The sequence below is a fragment of the Cnephaeus nilssonii genome, assembly GCF_951640355.1.
Source record: "Cnephaeus nilssonii genome assembly, chromosome: 17".
NCBI classification, from domain to species: domain Eukaryota; kingdom Metazoa; phylum Chordata; class Mammalia; order Chiroptera; family Vespertilionidae; genus Cnephaeus; species Cnephaeus nilssonii.
Window position 1 is genome coordinate 51,256,781 of NC_137088.1, and position 14,870 is coordinate 51,271,650.

Below are 14,870 nucleotides of genomic sequence, written 5' to 3' on the forward strand. Positions count from 1 at the left end.
CGTTCCAGACATTGGTACCCACTGAGTAACCAAGGGGGGGGGGGGTTTGCTCTTGGCCACAGCTCCCCACACGTGTTGGGGGCTGGGAACCTCAGCAGGGAGCGGCAGGGAGCCAGGCCCTCCAATTATCCTGGCTTCCAAGCCACTGAACTCACTTCTGGGTTCCAGTGTAAAAGCGAATAGAAGCATATTCCCTGCTGGGAGGTTTTTAAAGGTTTCATGCCATTAGCCAGGGAGCATTTATCCCTGAAAATGATTGGGAAAGTATATATTTAAAAGGAAAGATAGGATCAATAATTTGTATTTATTAAACAAAGTTCATTAGCAGCTATATATATATATCTTTGTTGCCCCCTCCCCACCAGGGATGGGCAAAAGTAGATTTATAGTTGTGAGTACATGGAAGTATGAAAGTTTATTCTTGTATTATTATTTATTATTATAATTAACCTTCTTTGCCCACCCTGTGTGTATGTGTGTGTGTGTGTGTGTGTGTGTGTGTGTGTGTGTCCTAATTGCAATATGTATTTTTTTATTTTTATTTCTATGGTTTAGTGAGGCTTCCAGGAAAAAAAAAAAAGGGTCAGTTCTTTAATTACATGTGTAATTTTATTCCTTTAATACCAGATTTTCTCTCTCCCCTGGAATGAATAGCTCTGCCTTGTTCATGCTGCATCTCAGTACCTAGAACAGTGCTGGCTCACAGCGGGCACACAAAAAGTATTTGCTGAGGAATGAATGACTTCTATTTTTTTAAGGAATGACCCAGAATTTTTTACCTCCCCCTCATAAAATAAATCTTCCCTGACTGCCTTCACTGGTCAGGATTCCCCACCAGCCAGTTAGACTTGGACTCAACCTCGCCTCCCACTCCACATTCCAGTTTCCAATCCTCTCCATTCCAGAGGGCGCCTCTGACGTGAGTCAGCAGAGGCGCCCTCCTCCTCAGGCCTAGGAGCCTCCACCGCTGCCGCCCCCGCCCTGCCCCCGCCTTTGGACTTTTTAAAACTGTAAAAGTGGAAACCTGTCAAGCTCTCATGAAATATCAGCTGTCGGAGGTAGGAACAGAGTCTGAGACAGGCAAACAATCACTAAAACACTAGAAAAAATGGTCAGCTAAGATTTATCTCCAATGAACTAGATGCAGGCCAGCACTGGGCTTGTTTTGAACACATTTTTAGATGAGTGGTTTGGAGACTAAATCTACACTAAATTCAGGTAAACTTAGTAATTTCACATGTTGTAATGTTTTGATTTCAAAAACTATCTCATTTTTTATACTTCATATTGGTAAGCCAGATAATATGTTTCTTTCTTTTTTTTTTTTTTTTTTAAGGCACTAAGCAGTATGTTTAAGATGTGTCTTTGTTAGTTAAAAAAAAAATCTCACATTTATAAACAATGCATATGCATTTAATGTGATGTTCCTTATGGTCTAATCTTTCCATCCTCCTCCTAATCTGGCTAAATGATTTCTTTAAAATGATAGGGAACTGTGTTTTGCCATTCCCTAAACATAACCGCTTGTTTGAAGTGGTCATAACTGCTGGTTATGGGAACTGGCCGATAACAGGATTAAACTGGGATTTTTTTTTTTCTGTCATTGGAGTGACAGGAACAGTCAATACTCGCTCAATAAGTTTGAGGTGAGATGGAGTTTGAATGTTAGGCATATCCTTTATCAAATATGAACAGGAGTTTAAAAATCTCATTATGAACATGGGCTATTTGTTTCAATCAAAATAAGCAGGACTAATACAGTGAGTATACTGACACTGAAGTCTTATCACTAAAGTAGATTATCACATAGATCATTAAAAACACCTCCCTCACAGGGTAACCTGGGTTGAATGTGATGTGTACTTGCTTAACTTGGCTTGGTACATAGTTAATACTCAATAAATGTCAGCTATGATCATATGCTTTCAAGAAATATTAGTTTCACCTTATAAAGTTATAAAGTTATTATATTCACCTAGTCAGCACCTTATAAAAATGTCAAACTCATATAGGGACTCCCTTATTTGGATCCTTGCACCCTCAATTACCATAATAAATTACAGTGAAAACTGGAGGCTCAGTAGGGAATGTGGCACCAGAAGGTGTCTGGGCTCATCTTTATGATTTATAATTTTTTGAAAAGTGCAGGATGTCTTAAAACTTCCAAACGTATTGTTACAGTGTTTTCTTTATTTTTCTTTAATAAGAAATGATTTCTGAAATGTATTGCAGGTGAACAAAGAACAGAACTGACAAATGTGGGAGTATTTTACAGTTACCTGAACACAAGAATGAGGTCTGATGAATTTCGGGGAGCTTTTTCCTATACCTATCTCCTCTTACATGTGCAGAACCATTTGTTCTAATCACACGCTTGTCTTTTGGCTATGCTTTATCATTATCCATAAATTCACTAAATGGAGCATTCATATTTCATCGTTCAGACTCAGTGAATCTAACAGCGATATTAGTAAAAGGAAAAGAAAACAAATGTTAAGCCCCAGATATTTTTGTTTATATCACTAAGCATCATTTCCAATTCAAAAATATTTTTTAATGTATGCCTTTAGAATATACATTTTAAACTGTCCAATTACATAAAGCTTGTCATTTGGCTACTCAGATTTGGAGAGGAATGGGACAGGTTGCAGGGGATATACTAGTACAAAATTAAAATGTATCCTTTTAAAACCAAAAGAAACACACAAATGCCTTTCTAGTTCCCATAGCCTATATGACTTTACAGTCTACTGATAAACACCGATTTAAACATTTGTATATAAAATTAAATAACGTGGAAAAAATAAATTATACTTTATTATATAAACACATTGAAATCTGTACTGCTCAAAATATTCAGATAATACCAGTCTTGGCTGCTTAAAGCTGTGTTCAGAAAATATGGTAGAGATGTTTACAATCTTTATTATTTTGCTAGAGAGAGATTCAGTGAGGTGATAAAATAGCCGATGTCAAACATCTCCTCCTTCTACCTACAGGAGCTGCAAAGTTTACTATGGAAATGAGGTAGACAAAATTCATGAGTTGGCCACGAAGAAACAAAAGCACAGCTCCTTCATAAATTCTCATTGTTCGGGTTGACAAGCATTATTCCAAATCACCTAACGCAAGGCTCAGAGACTGCTTGGAGGCTTGTCATGGAAAACACAAAAGAGCAATTTCTCCAAGGCAAGAACAGTCGGCAAGATGGTCAGCTAGCAGATACACGGAGCGTGGTGAACGACGGATGCAATGGGACCAGCTTGCAGGGGTGACATCACTCACCTAGCCACCGTTTTCACTTGAATTATCTCGATGAATCAGCTTACTCTAGAAGGCTGCGGGTGTTTAACCTACTTTGGGCTGCATTTGACAGTACGGGGCTCTCTTTCCAATGCACCCCTCTAGTCAGGGGGCGTGTGCACGCACTACAGTCCGCTGCTGGGGCGGCTGCAGGAGCCACCCAAAGGCCTATCAGTGGAAGAACCTGATTTCAATAACAAAACAGTACCGACTAAGAGTGCAAGGACACGTGAAAAGGTGGACAGAGAAGCCTGAATTTTTGAGGATGTTTCTTATAATCATGACTTAATCCACAGTGACCTGAGGCAGAACTAAGGTCCAGAACAGGCTTGAACCCTATGTTTACAGGAGCTTCCTTTCAGACACTGGGAGCCATGCTAACAGTGATGTGGAGTTTCTTTCCTAAATATTGCTCCTTAGTTGCAACTGTTGAACGGGCTATCTCCATTCTGACCTTGGAAAGGCCTACTTGCTCAGTGGCCATTGCTGCTGACACTACCTCCAGCATGGAGTGCGTGGGGACAGAAGAGAAAGCAAGTGGCCGAAGGACTGTTACCCTTGGTCTCTCATAAACCTAGTGTGCTTTCCTTTGAAAGCAACATGTTAGCACCTCACATGTACTTTCTGTTGTTGTTAATTCCACTGTCAGTTACAATGATGGAGCGCCATAGGAGTGGCTTTATGGCTAATAACACAATTCACTGAGGTATGCTTAAATTTAGGATTACTATGAAATTGTACCAAAGCATCCATAAACATCGACAAAAGTAAAACAAAAACCCTACCGTAAGAATCTAAAAGACTTACATATCTTTAAAGTAATATATTACAAATGTATATATTTAAATAAAATGCTTTTGATTTAAATTTTTAAAAATCACAGTTAAAAGCCTTGCAGGAGTGGCCTTGCTATTAGATCGCAGAGGTATTTAAATGTCTATTTGAATAATGATCGCTTTACAAGGAAGCACTAAAATCAGAGGCAGCAAAATGTGTGTAACCGAGGATTAAAATCTCTATCTTTTCCTATGTGCTTCAAAAAACTCTTTGTAGGCCCAAGAATGACAACTACAGTAAAAACAATGTAAAGTATTCAGTTAAATTAAATAGCAGATCATCATTTTAAAATTGAAGCACTTAAGCTCTTAAAGTATCTGTGGGGGAGGGTGGTGATCCTGTGTAAAAAAATTTGAGCTGAATTTAGAAAGGATTTTAAGAAGAGAACGCTATGGGAAATCAATATATGTTATATAGTGTATCACGGGGTAACACTACTTTTGCCTGACTCTGTATATATACTATACAATATATAATATACAATATATATTACATTATTGTATTGTATTATATTGGGTATACACACAGACACACACCCTCTGAGGTTTAGATGTTTTTTTGGTCAAATTAAAGAAACAATTTGTTAGAGAGCTAGCAGATTTTTTGAAACGTAACTTGGCTGTGGTGTTGTGGGCCGGGTGAACAGGGTGGAAATATACGGGGCCCAGGAGGGAGAGTTTCATGAGGAATAAGATGTGATGGTGACTGAGGGAAGTTAAGAATGCCAGCGGATGGGCCTGGCATTCTAAGCACATTTCTAGTCTTTTTCAAACTGCTCACTTTGGGGGTGCCAGTACCGCGGGCAAGATGCTCCAAGTGAAATGTACGACTGATTCGGGCACTTCTAAGCTCCTCAGTAAAACCCTCGCAGCCCAGGGAAATAGCGCCCGTTGAGAGGGCACGCTGAACGCCTCCAGAGTCCTACTGACTACAAGGCGCAGTGGCTATATCACTGTGCTCAACCTGGGACACGGCAACCTTGACCGTTAGAAGCTGGTTCCGGGAATAGTTACGACTACCCCTAGAACCATATAAAAGATTCTGGATATGACCTAATATAATGTGATTTCAGCTTCAGTGCAATGAATGTGTTTACAGGCATGTTTAGTACATTTACTTGAAACGGCCCTAATGGCTCCACAAGTTACGGCACAACTTCGCCGAAGGATTGTTTTGACACAGCTGACCCTTCTGTGCCCAGAGCTGCCCCGGACTCCTGCACAGTGCGGAGCGGCAACCCATCTCACGGTGCCAGCCAAGCACAGAGCAAAGGAAGCCGAGGTCCAGAGCAAAAAATGGTCTCGGATGGGCTTCGTGTCTTCGTGGAAGAAAGAGGACATTTCAGACACCGTGAAAGGCACCAGGTCACGGAGTCCACGGTTGCTCTTTTGCATTTTTCAAATGACTTCAGTCTATTTTATGGGCACAACCTTTGAGGTGATTGTGGTGAGAGCTGTACCTGAGTCACTGCAGAAAACATTGCTTTGGCCTCAATAAGCAGGTATTTCCCCCAAAGTCAAAACAGCCATAGCTAAGGAAAGGAAGGTCCGCCTGCTATCGAGCTGTCTGTTTAAATCACTTTGGAGCTGAACAACTACCTGAAGGTACTTAGTTTCTTTTAAAAAATCCAAACATACCTCACCCAGTTCTTCTAGGGAAGGAAGCTACTCCCTGGCAGGAGGCACATGCATTCTGTGGAGTAGCTTTGGCGATCGCACAAAAAGCCACTCTGTTGTGTGTCAATATGAAGAAAACAACAGAGTGCTGATCGCCAGGGAATGCCCTTGTGAGCAGGACAACTGTCTGTCGAGGAGGAGGGCCTCAGAACGCCTCGGAACGGGGTGGGTCAGCTAGACAGTCTGGCTAACGAACAGTAAGAGTTAGGGCCGTACCGAACTCCAAGGGCCGGTGCTCCATGCAGCGTCCTGGGGACAAGCGTGCGGGTTGCACTGCTCCCGGTCTGGAGGCTTGTCCAGAATTTCACAGCTCAGGTCTGGAAAGCGCTCCCCGCTGCGCCGCTGACAGACCACCAGCCTGGTTCGCAGGCCTCCGCCACAGAGCTTAGAACACTGCACAGAGGCAAAGGAAGGCTACAGTTAGCTGTCTGAACAGCCGATGGCAAACTTTCTTTTCCCATAAGAAATATTTCCCAGCCAAACCCTACCCTGACACAGGGCAAGCGAGCCTCTGGACAAAACTCTGACTTATCCGCAGCCGACCTACAACAGACTGGCGCTCTCTGGCTCAACGGGGGTACTGCTCACCCAGGGCTTCCTCTCAGCCTGCACGGAAGCTCTCAGAGACATGATCTCACCCAGAGGAGAGAATAATTATTTGCCCTATTTCACATGTGGGGCAACTAAGCTTAAGACAGGTTAATTGATCTGATAAGGTACATTTAATAGCAAGAGTTTAGTATAAGATTACAGTATAAAACCAAACATCAAATATGCAAAACACCACACAGTACCACCTAAAGGAAATACTCTAATGACTTAGCCAGTTTTACTTCCTGGCAACCTCTAAGAAGCCGTGCCAACCTCTAGCTGTTCTGGGATGCCAATCTTTATGAGAAGCTATTTTACGTTATCTCCAAATCTTAGCACAACTCTGACCCTCCCCAGGGATGAACACCCAGCGTGACGGGTTGCTGGATCAGGTTCTGACTCCTGGCTGGATGCGAACTTCCAAGGCAGGGACGGATGTGTTTCTTGGACGGAACCACTCTGCTCACTTCCAGGAACACCGACGGGCGTCCTCCCTGCTGTGCCAGGGCCAGATCTCCCGCAGAATCTGGATGATTTGGTCCTTGCTGACAGCAAGCATTCCCGCCAGTGCTGCCCTCTCCTGGCTCCAGTCCAAAGACAGAAGCTTAATCATGGGCCCCACAGGACACAGCTTTTTGAGGAGTTTTGGGAAAACCATGATACATCACTCTCAAAGCCTGACTCCCCCTTCCTGCCTTTCAGCCAAGCCCTCCAGAATGACGCACTGTCAACGAAAGTCAACAGAAACCTCCATGTGACTGCCCAGGACGACTGGGCTGCGTGCGGGAAACCGTGACATGTGGACACGATTCCTGTTAGCCAGGGGCACTAGTGGGCCCAACCACTTCATTTGCCCCCCCCCCCCCTTGGCATCAGGGTCTCCAAGATATTAATCCTCATGTTTTATTTTATAAACTAGAGGCCCGATGCATGAAATTCATGCAAGAGTAGGCCTTCCTTCCCCCCTGGCTGCTGGCACCGGCTTCCCTCTGGCACCCGGGATCTGGGCTTCCCTCACAGCCTCAGCTTCATCCAGAAGGTCGTCCGGAAGGACGTCCGGTCTAATGAGCATATTACGCTTTTATTAATATAGCTTGTACAGTCAAGACAGAAACACTCAAGAAGCTTTAAATATGTGATTTCCCTGTAAATTCAAAAGTAGAGACATATCTTCTTGGTTAATTAAACACAAAACAGTAAGTATATAAGCCCTACATGTAATAGTGGTCGAAAGCCCACTTAATAATGATAGTGATGCTAATCATAATAATAATTATTACTACTAATAATAATTTGTATCATAGCAGTTGACTTTGATAGAAGGCTAATGTGCTAGGCATTTGACATGCACTATCTCAAATAATAGTCATGAATATTATGAAGTTGATGCCATTATCTTTCCCATTTATAGAAGAGGATACAGATGTCTGGCAACGTTACAAGGCTGGGAATGGTACCCAGTTTTCTCTGGCCCAAATACTCTATTGTCTTTCATCAGTCATAGCAGGTCACTCTTTAGAAAGGTCTAAAAGGTAACAGCCGAAGAATCTCATTATTTGAGACTACAGCTAATTATTCACTTCCATGTTTAAAATGAGTCACCTTTGATAGGAAGAACAGAACCTATTAATTATGGTTTCATCCGGAGTTTGAAATAATGACAGATTACACCATGAGAATAAGAGTGTATCAAAAACACCCCAAAACTATGAAGAAGATGGCAACATTTCCACTGACGAATTTTACATATATTTTCAATCACTTTAAAAGTTTCCTTCATTTTTAACCAGCAGAGGTTAACAAGCTAAATTAGCATTTATCTGCATTCTTTCCTTATTTTTCTAACCTGCGTAATCAAGCTGTCTATAATTGATCAAAAATGCACTTTTAAAGTAGCATTAAGACAGGTCTCCTAGTTAATTCCAAAATAAAGAAGCTTTAACTGAAGCTAGTTCTTCCTTCAAATAAACTATGAATAACAGTTTCGTCAGCAAAATTACAGTTTTTTTTCCAAAGCACGTACAAAGGACCTTGACTCTCACCTCTCCCCAGCTGCCATAAGCCCACTGCGGACACGGGCCGGACTCGCAGGCTCTTTGCTCATCGGGTTTGATTCTCTCCACACAGTCACTTGCGGGGTATCCGTTCTCATCCTGACATACAACGACACGCCGCTGGAACCCGCCAGCACAGGTACTAGAACACTGAACACATCAGACATCAGTCAACAGGTCAGTTCTCACCTCGATTTCCATTTTAGGATCATAAAAAACAGCTGATGGGAAGGTCAGAGGCAAATGTGGCAGAAATCGTTCACAATAGACAGAAAGCAATTGTAAGAACTTCCCTTCTGTGAGGCTGTTTAATGTGCAAGTCTTAAAATAAATACCCCGAGGGCAGAGATGTGCTTCTCCTTGGCACGCCTTGGGCCTTGAGTAGGTGTCCGTGATAAATGTCCAGTGGAGGTGTCCGACACATGTCGGTGTTCCATGCATGTCTATGAGTGATAATGTGCTGTGATTTCCAAAGCAGCCTTATATATGGTCCTCCTTTATCTTCTCCAGGCCTCTGATAGGTACACAGGTGTGGACTGACCGCACAGTCTACTGAGAAAGCCTTTTCTTTTCAAAACTCCAAGTGCTTATTTAGAACCAACCTGGGACTTCCCTTACAACAGGGGAGTCAAATGACCTGCTTAACGAATAGCCAGTTGTTGAAACTAAGCTTTCATATTAACTCATTCACTTGCGTGGAGCGCCACTTCGACATCAGTTTCTCACAGGTAATGTTCCTGTCTCTCCCTTCATAATAGGGTCTACTTTAGGGGCGGATGGCAGCAAGATTTTTCTTCCTTATTTCTATTTCCCAATGGGCTTCCTTGAATGCCATATGGACAAACCTCTCTCCGGGTGGAGGTTCAGGCTGGCACGCCCTCTCATGGTTGTTCCTAGAATGATGTTTGCATTGCAGCTCGATTCCCACCCGGGCTTCTCATAGCTCTCTGATTTATCTACATCTTCAGTGTGTTTGTCTTCCCATAACTGCGTTATCTTTTGAAACCCAATGTGTTTGCTAGTATTCTTCACTCTGACCCCTAACAGTTTGCCTGTGTGATAACCATCTAGTCCTCAAAGCAAAGCAATTCCCACGAGTTATCATCTCAAATGCATTTGCAACAATGTTTTGAGTTCCGGGTTCTGGTGACCGACTTGTGCTTTCTATCAAACCTCAGCCCACACCTGCGTTATTTCAAAATACCTGCCAGTACTGCTTCTTGCCGGTCGGCTTTTTCCTTATAACGATGTGAATGTAGTTTGCTTATGACATAGGACCTCAGTTCAATTTCCCTACCTATGCTGGTTAAAATATGAGTGGCTTAAAAAATATATTGGCTTTAATTTTAAAACATGTATAAAGCAAGAAAATAGATTTATGAATTCTGTCTGAGAAAATATTTAGGTAATTTTCAATTTTAGGTAATTTTTGAATGTTTTAAAATATTCTACCTCTATTCTCAGATGGTCTGGTACACTTACTCTAAACTTGAAAATATTAGTTTTCTACTTTTGAAACAGCTTAATCCATAATAATAATAAAAAAAAACACACACAGAGAAGTATTATTTTAATAAGCTTTGTTTGGGGACCAGAATTTAAAATGTTTGGGAGGATCTTCCATATATAAATAGATTTGGAATATATCTTCTGGCCCTTGAATTTTTCCCTTCATAATAAAATCTTATATTATTCCTTTATTAAGTCTCCTGTGAGTATTATGGCCCAACAAAATGGTAAACTCCTCGAGGGAGGGCTCAATGGTATCCGCATGTCCCTGTAACTCCCACAGCACTGGTCTCAGGTCTTATTGCTGGTTCCATTCACGTTTCTGGAATCGGTACCTCTACAAGCCATAGGCCACCCTCTTCGATACAGCCCAGTGGAGCAAGGATGCATCCCTGATCCCAGGCGAGCTCATCTACAGCTGCCCATTGGCCAATCAGATGCTTCCTCCTGAGGATCTGACGGAAAGGTGGAGAATGCTCCGCGGGGGCCAAGCAATTGAACCGCCCAGCTCTGAAATCGCACCGCACATTTCCAAACCCAGGGCGGGCTTGGGTCTGTATCCTCCCACACACGCGTGGAGTGTTGCACTGCAACAGTGCCTAGGCTGCAGAATTTCTTGTGGCCCCTCTTTTGTTAACACATTTCCTATTCTCTTTAGATGACATATTTTTCTAGGCAGACTTTGAACAAAGCCCTGCTCCTATTATCCCCACTGCATGAAACAAGGAAAATGAACTTTAGAAAAGCAAGAGGTAAAGGACATCTTACCTGCCTCATATACTTCCCTACATCTGGCAGCGCAATTCTCTTTTCCTCCCCAAAGGATGCCACCTTGTTTGGCCTGTCTATTAAGATACTCTGCCCATCCCTGGTCAAGGTGTGAGTAAGTGGAACAAGCTGGACCAATCAGACTCACCTGGGAATTTGAATACTGAGTAGAGTAACTCAAGGGTAGTTCAGAGGTGAAAGGGATTGAGACAGAAACTCCTTAAAGAAGTTATTCTTTAGTTATTGGCCCATCTAGATCAGGATTTGGCAAACCCCAGCCCGAGGGCCAAATCTGGCCTGCCATTTGTTTTTATAAATAAAGTTTTATTGAAACACAGCCATGCCTGTTCATGTATTGTCTATGCCTGCTTTTGCGCTGGTTAGTTGTGTCAGAGACTGTATGGTCCACAGAGATAAAATGTTTACTATCTGGCCCTTTGCAGAAGGAAACTGCCAAACCCTGAGCTAGATCCCCGAAGGAGCTCGATCTCTGCTTGTGCCAGGGCTAAGTGAATGCTTTTACTTGAAAGAGTCAGTTTTCGTTTCTTTGGCTTGCAACCAGAGACCCCTAAATGAGAACACACAGAAAACCTCACACAGGGTTCATGTTTATGTGGAATCTAGTGTAAAATGAGGCCCTTACTCTAGAATCCAGTACGAACTTGACATTCGCATTCTCTCGTGTTCACGATTCTTTGCTGCCTTTTCTGCCACGGAGGCAGGATGACCCCCACACACTCCTGAGAGTAGGTCAGGCAGCACAGGCCGGCCTAGAAATCATGGTCCTTAACTTAGAAAAAATCCCCAAACAAAAGCAGGCACACTGGGGGAAGAGTGGTGCTGCCCACTGCTGCGGAAAGGTTACCTAATCCTCCCTAATTGGGAACTCTGCCCAGGCAGAAGCACTCAGTCTTAAAGGAATGCACTTTCCCAGATGCAGTCCCAAATACGAACAGCTTTCAAATGGTTTTTAAAAACTTTCTAGTGCTGTCCTTAGAACACACACACATGCGTTCCGTACTCTTCAATCAGAAAAATTGTGGGACACCCTGTGGTTACCTCCCTGAGTCACCCTTTGACATCCCTTCTGAGCCCAGGCGAAGGGAGACAAGCAGGAAGCAAGCCAGGAGCAGGAGATGGCAAAGGTCCCAGCCACTTGGCCGAGAGACAACCCGCACTCGCAAATGTGCCGCGGCTAATCAGAAACCCCGGAGCGTCAGTGTGACTCCCTGAACAACCACGTGAGAAACAGACAGACTCCTAATCCTTTTTAGTCCACACATAATTATACACAATTAGCAGGACTACAAGGAAACGCAGTAAATCATTAAAAAGAAGACCTCGAGTGATGGGTAAGCCCTCACTCAGCAGGCCGAGCTTCCTCACTCCCTGCGGTTTCATTAGACATGGCCAGTAATCACAATGTAATCATTAAAAAAAAAATTATTTAGTTTAAAAAAAACATTCAAAAGCATATCTTTCCTTTGAATATTGGATATTTTTCAAGGTCTCCTCAATTTGAAGGACAATGATGACGATAACGATCATTGCGGACATCTATTAAGGTCTCACTCCGTGGCATGCAGAGTGCCAGGCACTTTATTTGCATGATTGTATTTAATTTTTACAGCCCAGCAAAGCCAGAATGATGGTTCGCTTTGTTTTTCAGATGAGGAAACTGAGGCTCGAAGAGTATGCTACTTCCCCTTCAGCTCAGATTTCACCCAGCCTCGTGTGTCACCCATCCCTCACCCAGGACAACGATCTACTGCCACACACTTGGACACCTCACGGGTCTGGGAAATAGCGAGAAGGAAAATGAGGCTCATGAAGCGCTCCCTTTCAGAAAAGCGCCTCTGCCCCTTTAACGCCCCCAGGCTCCCGCATTGTGGCCTTCACAGAGCCTTCTGGAAGCCACTGCACCTGGAAGGGACACCCCCTCTTCCCACCAGTCAAGGGAGCTTGTGACACCTTCTCAGGGACTGCAATGAACCCACTGCGGTTTACCCCCAAACAAGCGAAAATGCATGTCAACTCTTTTTAGAAAAAATGCTCCAAAGGTGTTCCTAGTCCATTCCCCACTGCACCCCAACACTGCCTCCAGTGAGAGAAGAAGGCAAATTAGGAAAAGACTCAGTCATACTCACTGCTCCCCAGGGGCCGGTCCTCCACTGGTTCCCACCGAGCACGTGGGTCTGGCTGGGGCCGAGGCTCCTGGGGTGATAGCCTGCGTTTTGGAAAGGGTGCTGAGCCAGGCCCCTGTCTGGGGTCTGGCGTGAGCACGGTGGCAGGGAGCAGTCCTGCGCAGTTTCTGGGATATAATCTGTGTCACACTGGCTCCGATCAATCACGTGGTCACTGTAGTCCACACACAACACTTGCCGGGTCGTCCTACCTTGCCCACACGTCACGGAACACTGCAGGGAATGTTCAGGAAGAGAAAGGTCAGTCATTTGGCAGTCGTGAACTCATGAATGTGCATGTTTTGTAAATCGCCCTCTACTCACCCAGTCGACCAGGTCAAAACCTTGGTATTATCCTAGACTCCTCCCTTTTCTTCCCATCCCATAGCCATTTCATCGAGACATGATTTAGCTCAGTGGTCAACACATAACCCCAGCCCAGCCACTTCTCCCCACCTCCTCCGTCACCTCTCTGGTCCAAGCCATTATCCCCCCTTGCCGGGACTATTGTAGTAGCTTTCCACATGGGCTCCTGCTTATAACCTTGACCCCGTCCCCAAGTCTGCTATGTATATATCACAAACAGTGACCCTTGCAAACAAAAGTCAGGTCATGTCATTCCCTCCAGTGACTCTCCAATTCCTCATCCTTGCAGCTGACATGCCTCATCCGGGTCCCTTTTCCACAAGTGGCTGAGTACTGGGTGTTGGAGCAAAATAGTGTAGAAATGTTGTTAGAATCAGCTGCTAGCTAGACAGTAATCCACTTTCTATGGTCATGTCAGAGAACGTCTTCTTCCCCTTTGGACATTACTCAAGGTCCAAAGTCCTGACTTGAATTCAAGACCCTTAGTGATATGGCCACCAGCTATCACTTCGACACACCTCCTATCACTCTCCTCCCTGCATCCCAGCCCAGTGGCCTTTTGGATGCTTCGTTAACCTGCCAAGGACACTCACATCTCAGGCAGGTGCACCTGCTGTACCACATGAGTACCCACGTGGCTTTCTCCCTCATTCATTCAGTCCTGCTCAATCAACGTCAGTCCTTTTCCGACCACCTTGTCTGAGAGCACGTCCCAGCTTTCTCTGTGCCATTCCTCTGCTACAGTAGCCCTGTACTTATCAGTATCACCACCTGTTCCATATCACACACCTATTTCTTATTTTCTCAGTGATTGGCATCTCCATTGGAATAATCTCCATGAAGGCAAGGACTTTATTATTTGTTGTTCACTGCTCTTTGTACAGTGAGCCCTAGTGAGTAAACAGTTGTACCCAGTGTATGTATGTACTAGTATGTATGTTTGGAGACTCAAAGAATGAGGATGAGATTACCTATCATTTATTGAGCACCTACTTTGTGCTAAATATTGAACATATATAATCTCAAATAATTCCCACAACAACCTTGAAGGTAGGTATTTTTTGGTCTTCTTTGAAGAGCAGAAGAAACTAAGGCTCAAGGTCTTTAACCACCAGACAGCTCAAGGTCATACAGCCAGTAAATGACCAGGTCTGGATGCTTACACAGCTCTGTTTGAATCTACCTCTCACATTTTATATACATGTTATGATATCTTTGACATATTAGCCTCCGTTTTCCTCCTGATGTCTCCTCGCCTATCCTCAGTTTGTATTTCCTGGACTCTGGTTTTGACAAGGCAGAAAGCAGAAGCTGCCTGAAGACAAAGGTTTTCCTACTTTTAGAAAATCCCGTAGATGGTGCCTGGTGTGCACAGAGGCCGGGTCGCAACACCGGAGGAGGGTTCTCACTGCCTATTCTTGGCAGGGGAGCCCAGAGCCACTGGACTTCAAGGGACCGCAGGATGCAGGAGGCACCCAGACTTCGCCACTTTGGGTACCATACACACCTAGGACATTCTGATGTGACTGGTTTCCATTCAGCCCCACAGGATAGGGGATTGTATTCATTGTAAATTGATTTAC

The 14,870-nt window shown here is 43.8% G+C and overlaps 1 protein-coding gene across 2 annotated transcripts in view; it reads right to left on the reverse strand.

Moving 5' to 3' along the window:
* Positions 1–14,870, reverse strand: part of ADAMTS9 (ADAM metallopeptidase with thrombospondin type 1 motif 9) — a 166,014-nt gene that overhangs the window by 58,057 nt on the left and 93,087 nt on the right. For both annotated transcript variants that reach the window (XM_079795238.1, XM_079795237.1), the window contains exons 26-28: positions 12,886–13,155; positions 8,450–8,611; positions 6,033–6,209 (exon numbers count right to left, since the gene is read on the reverse strand). In XM_079795238.1, coding sequence (XP_079651364.1) covers positions 6,033–6,209; positions 8,450–8,611; positions 12,886–13,155 — 609 coding nt within the window. The remainder of the gene's footprint in view (positions 1–6,032; positions 6,210–8,449; positions 8,612–12,885; positions 13,156–14,870) is intronic.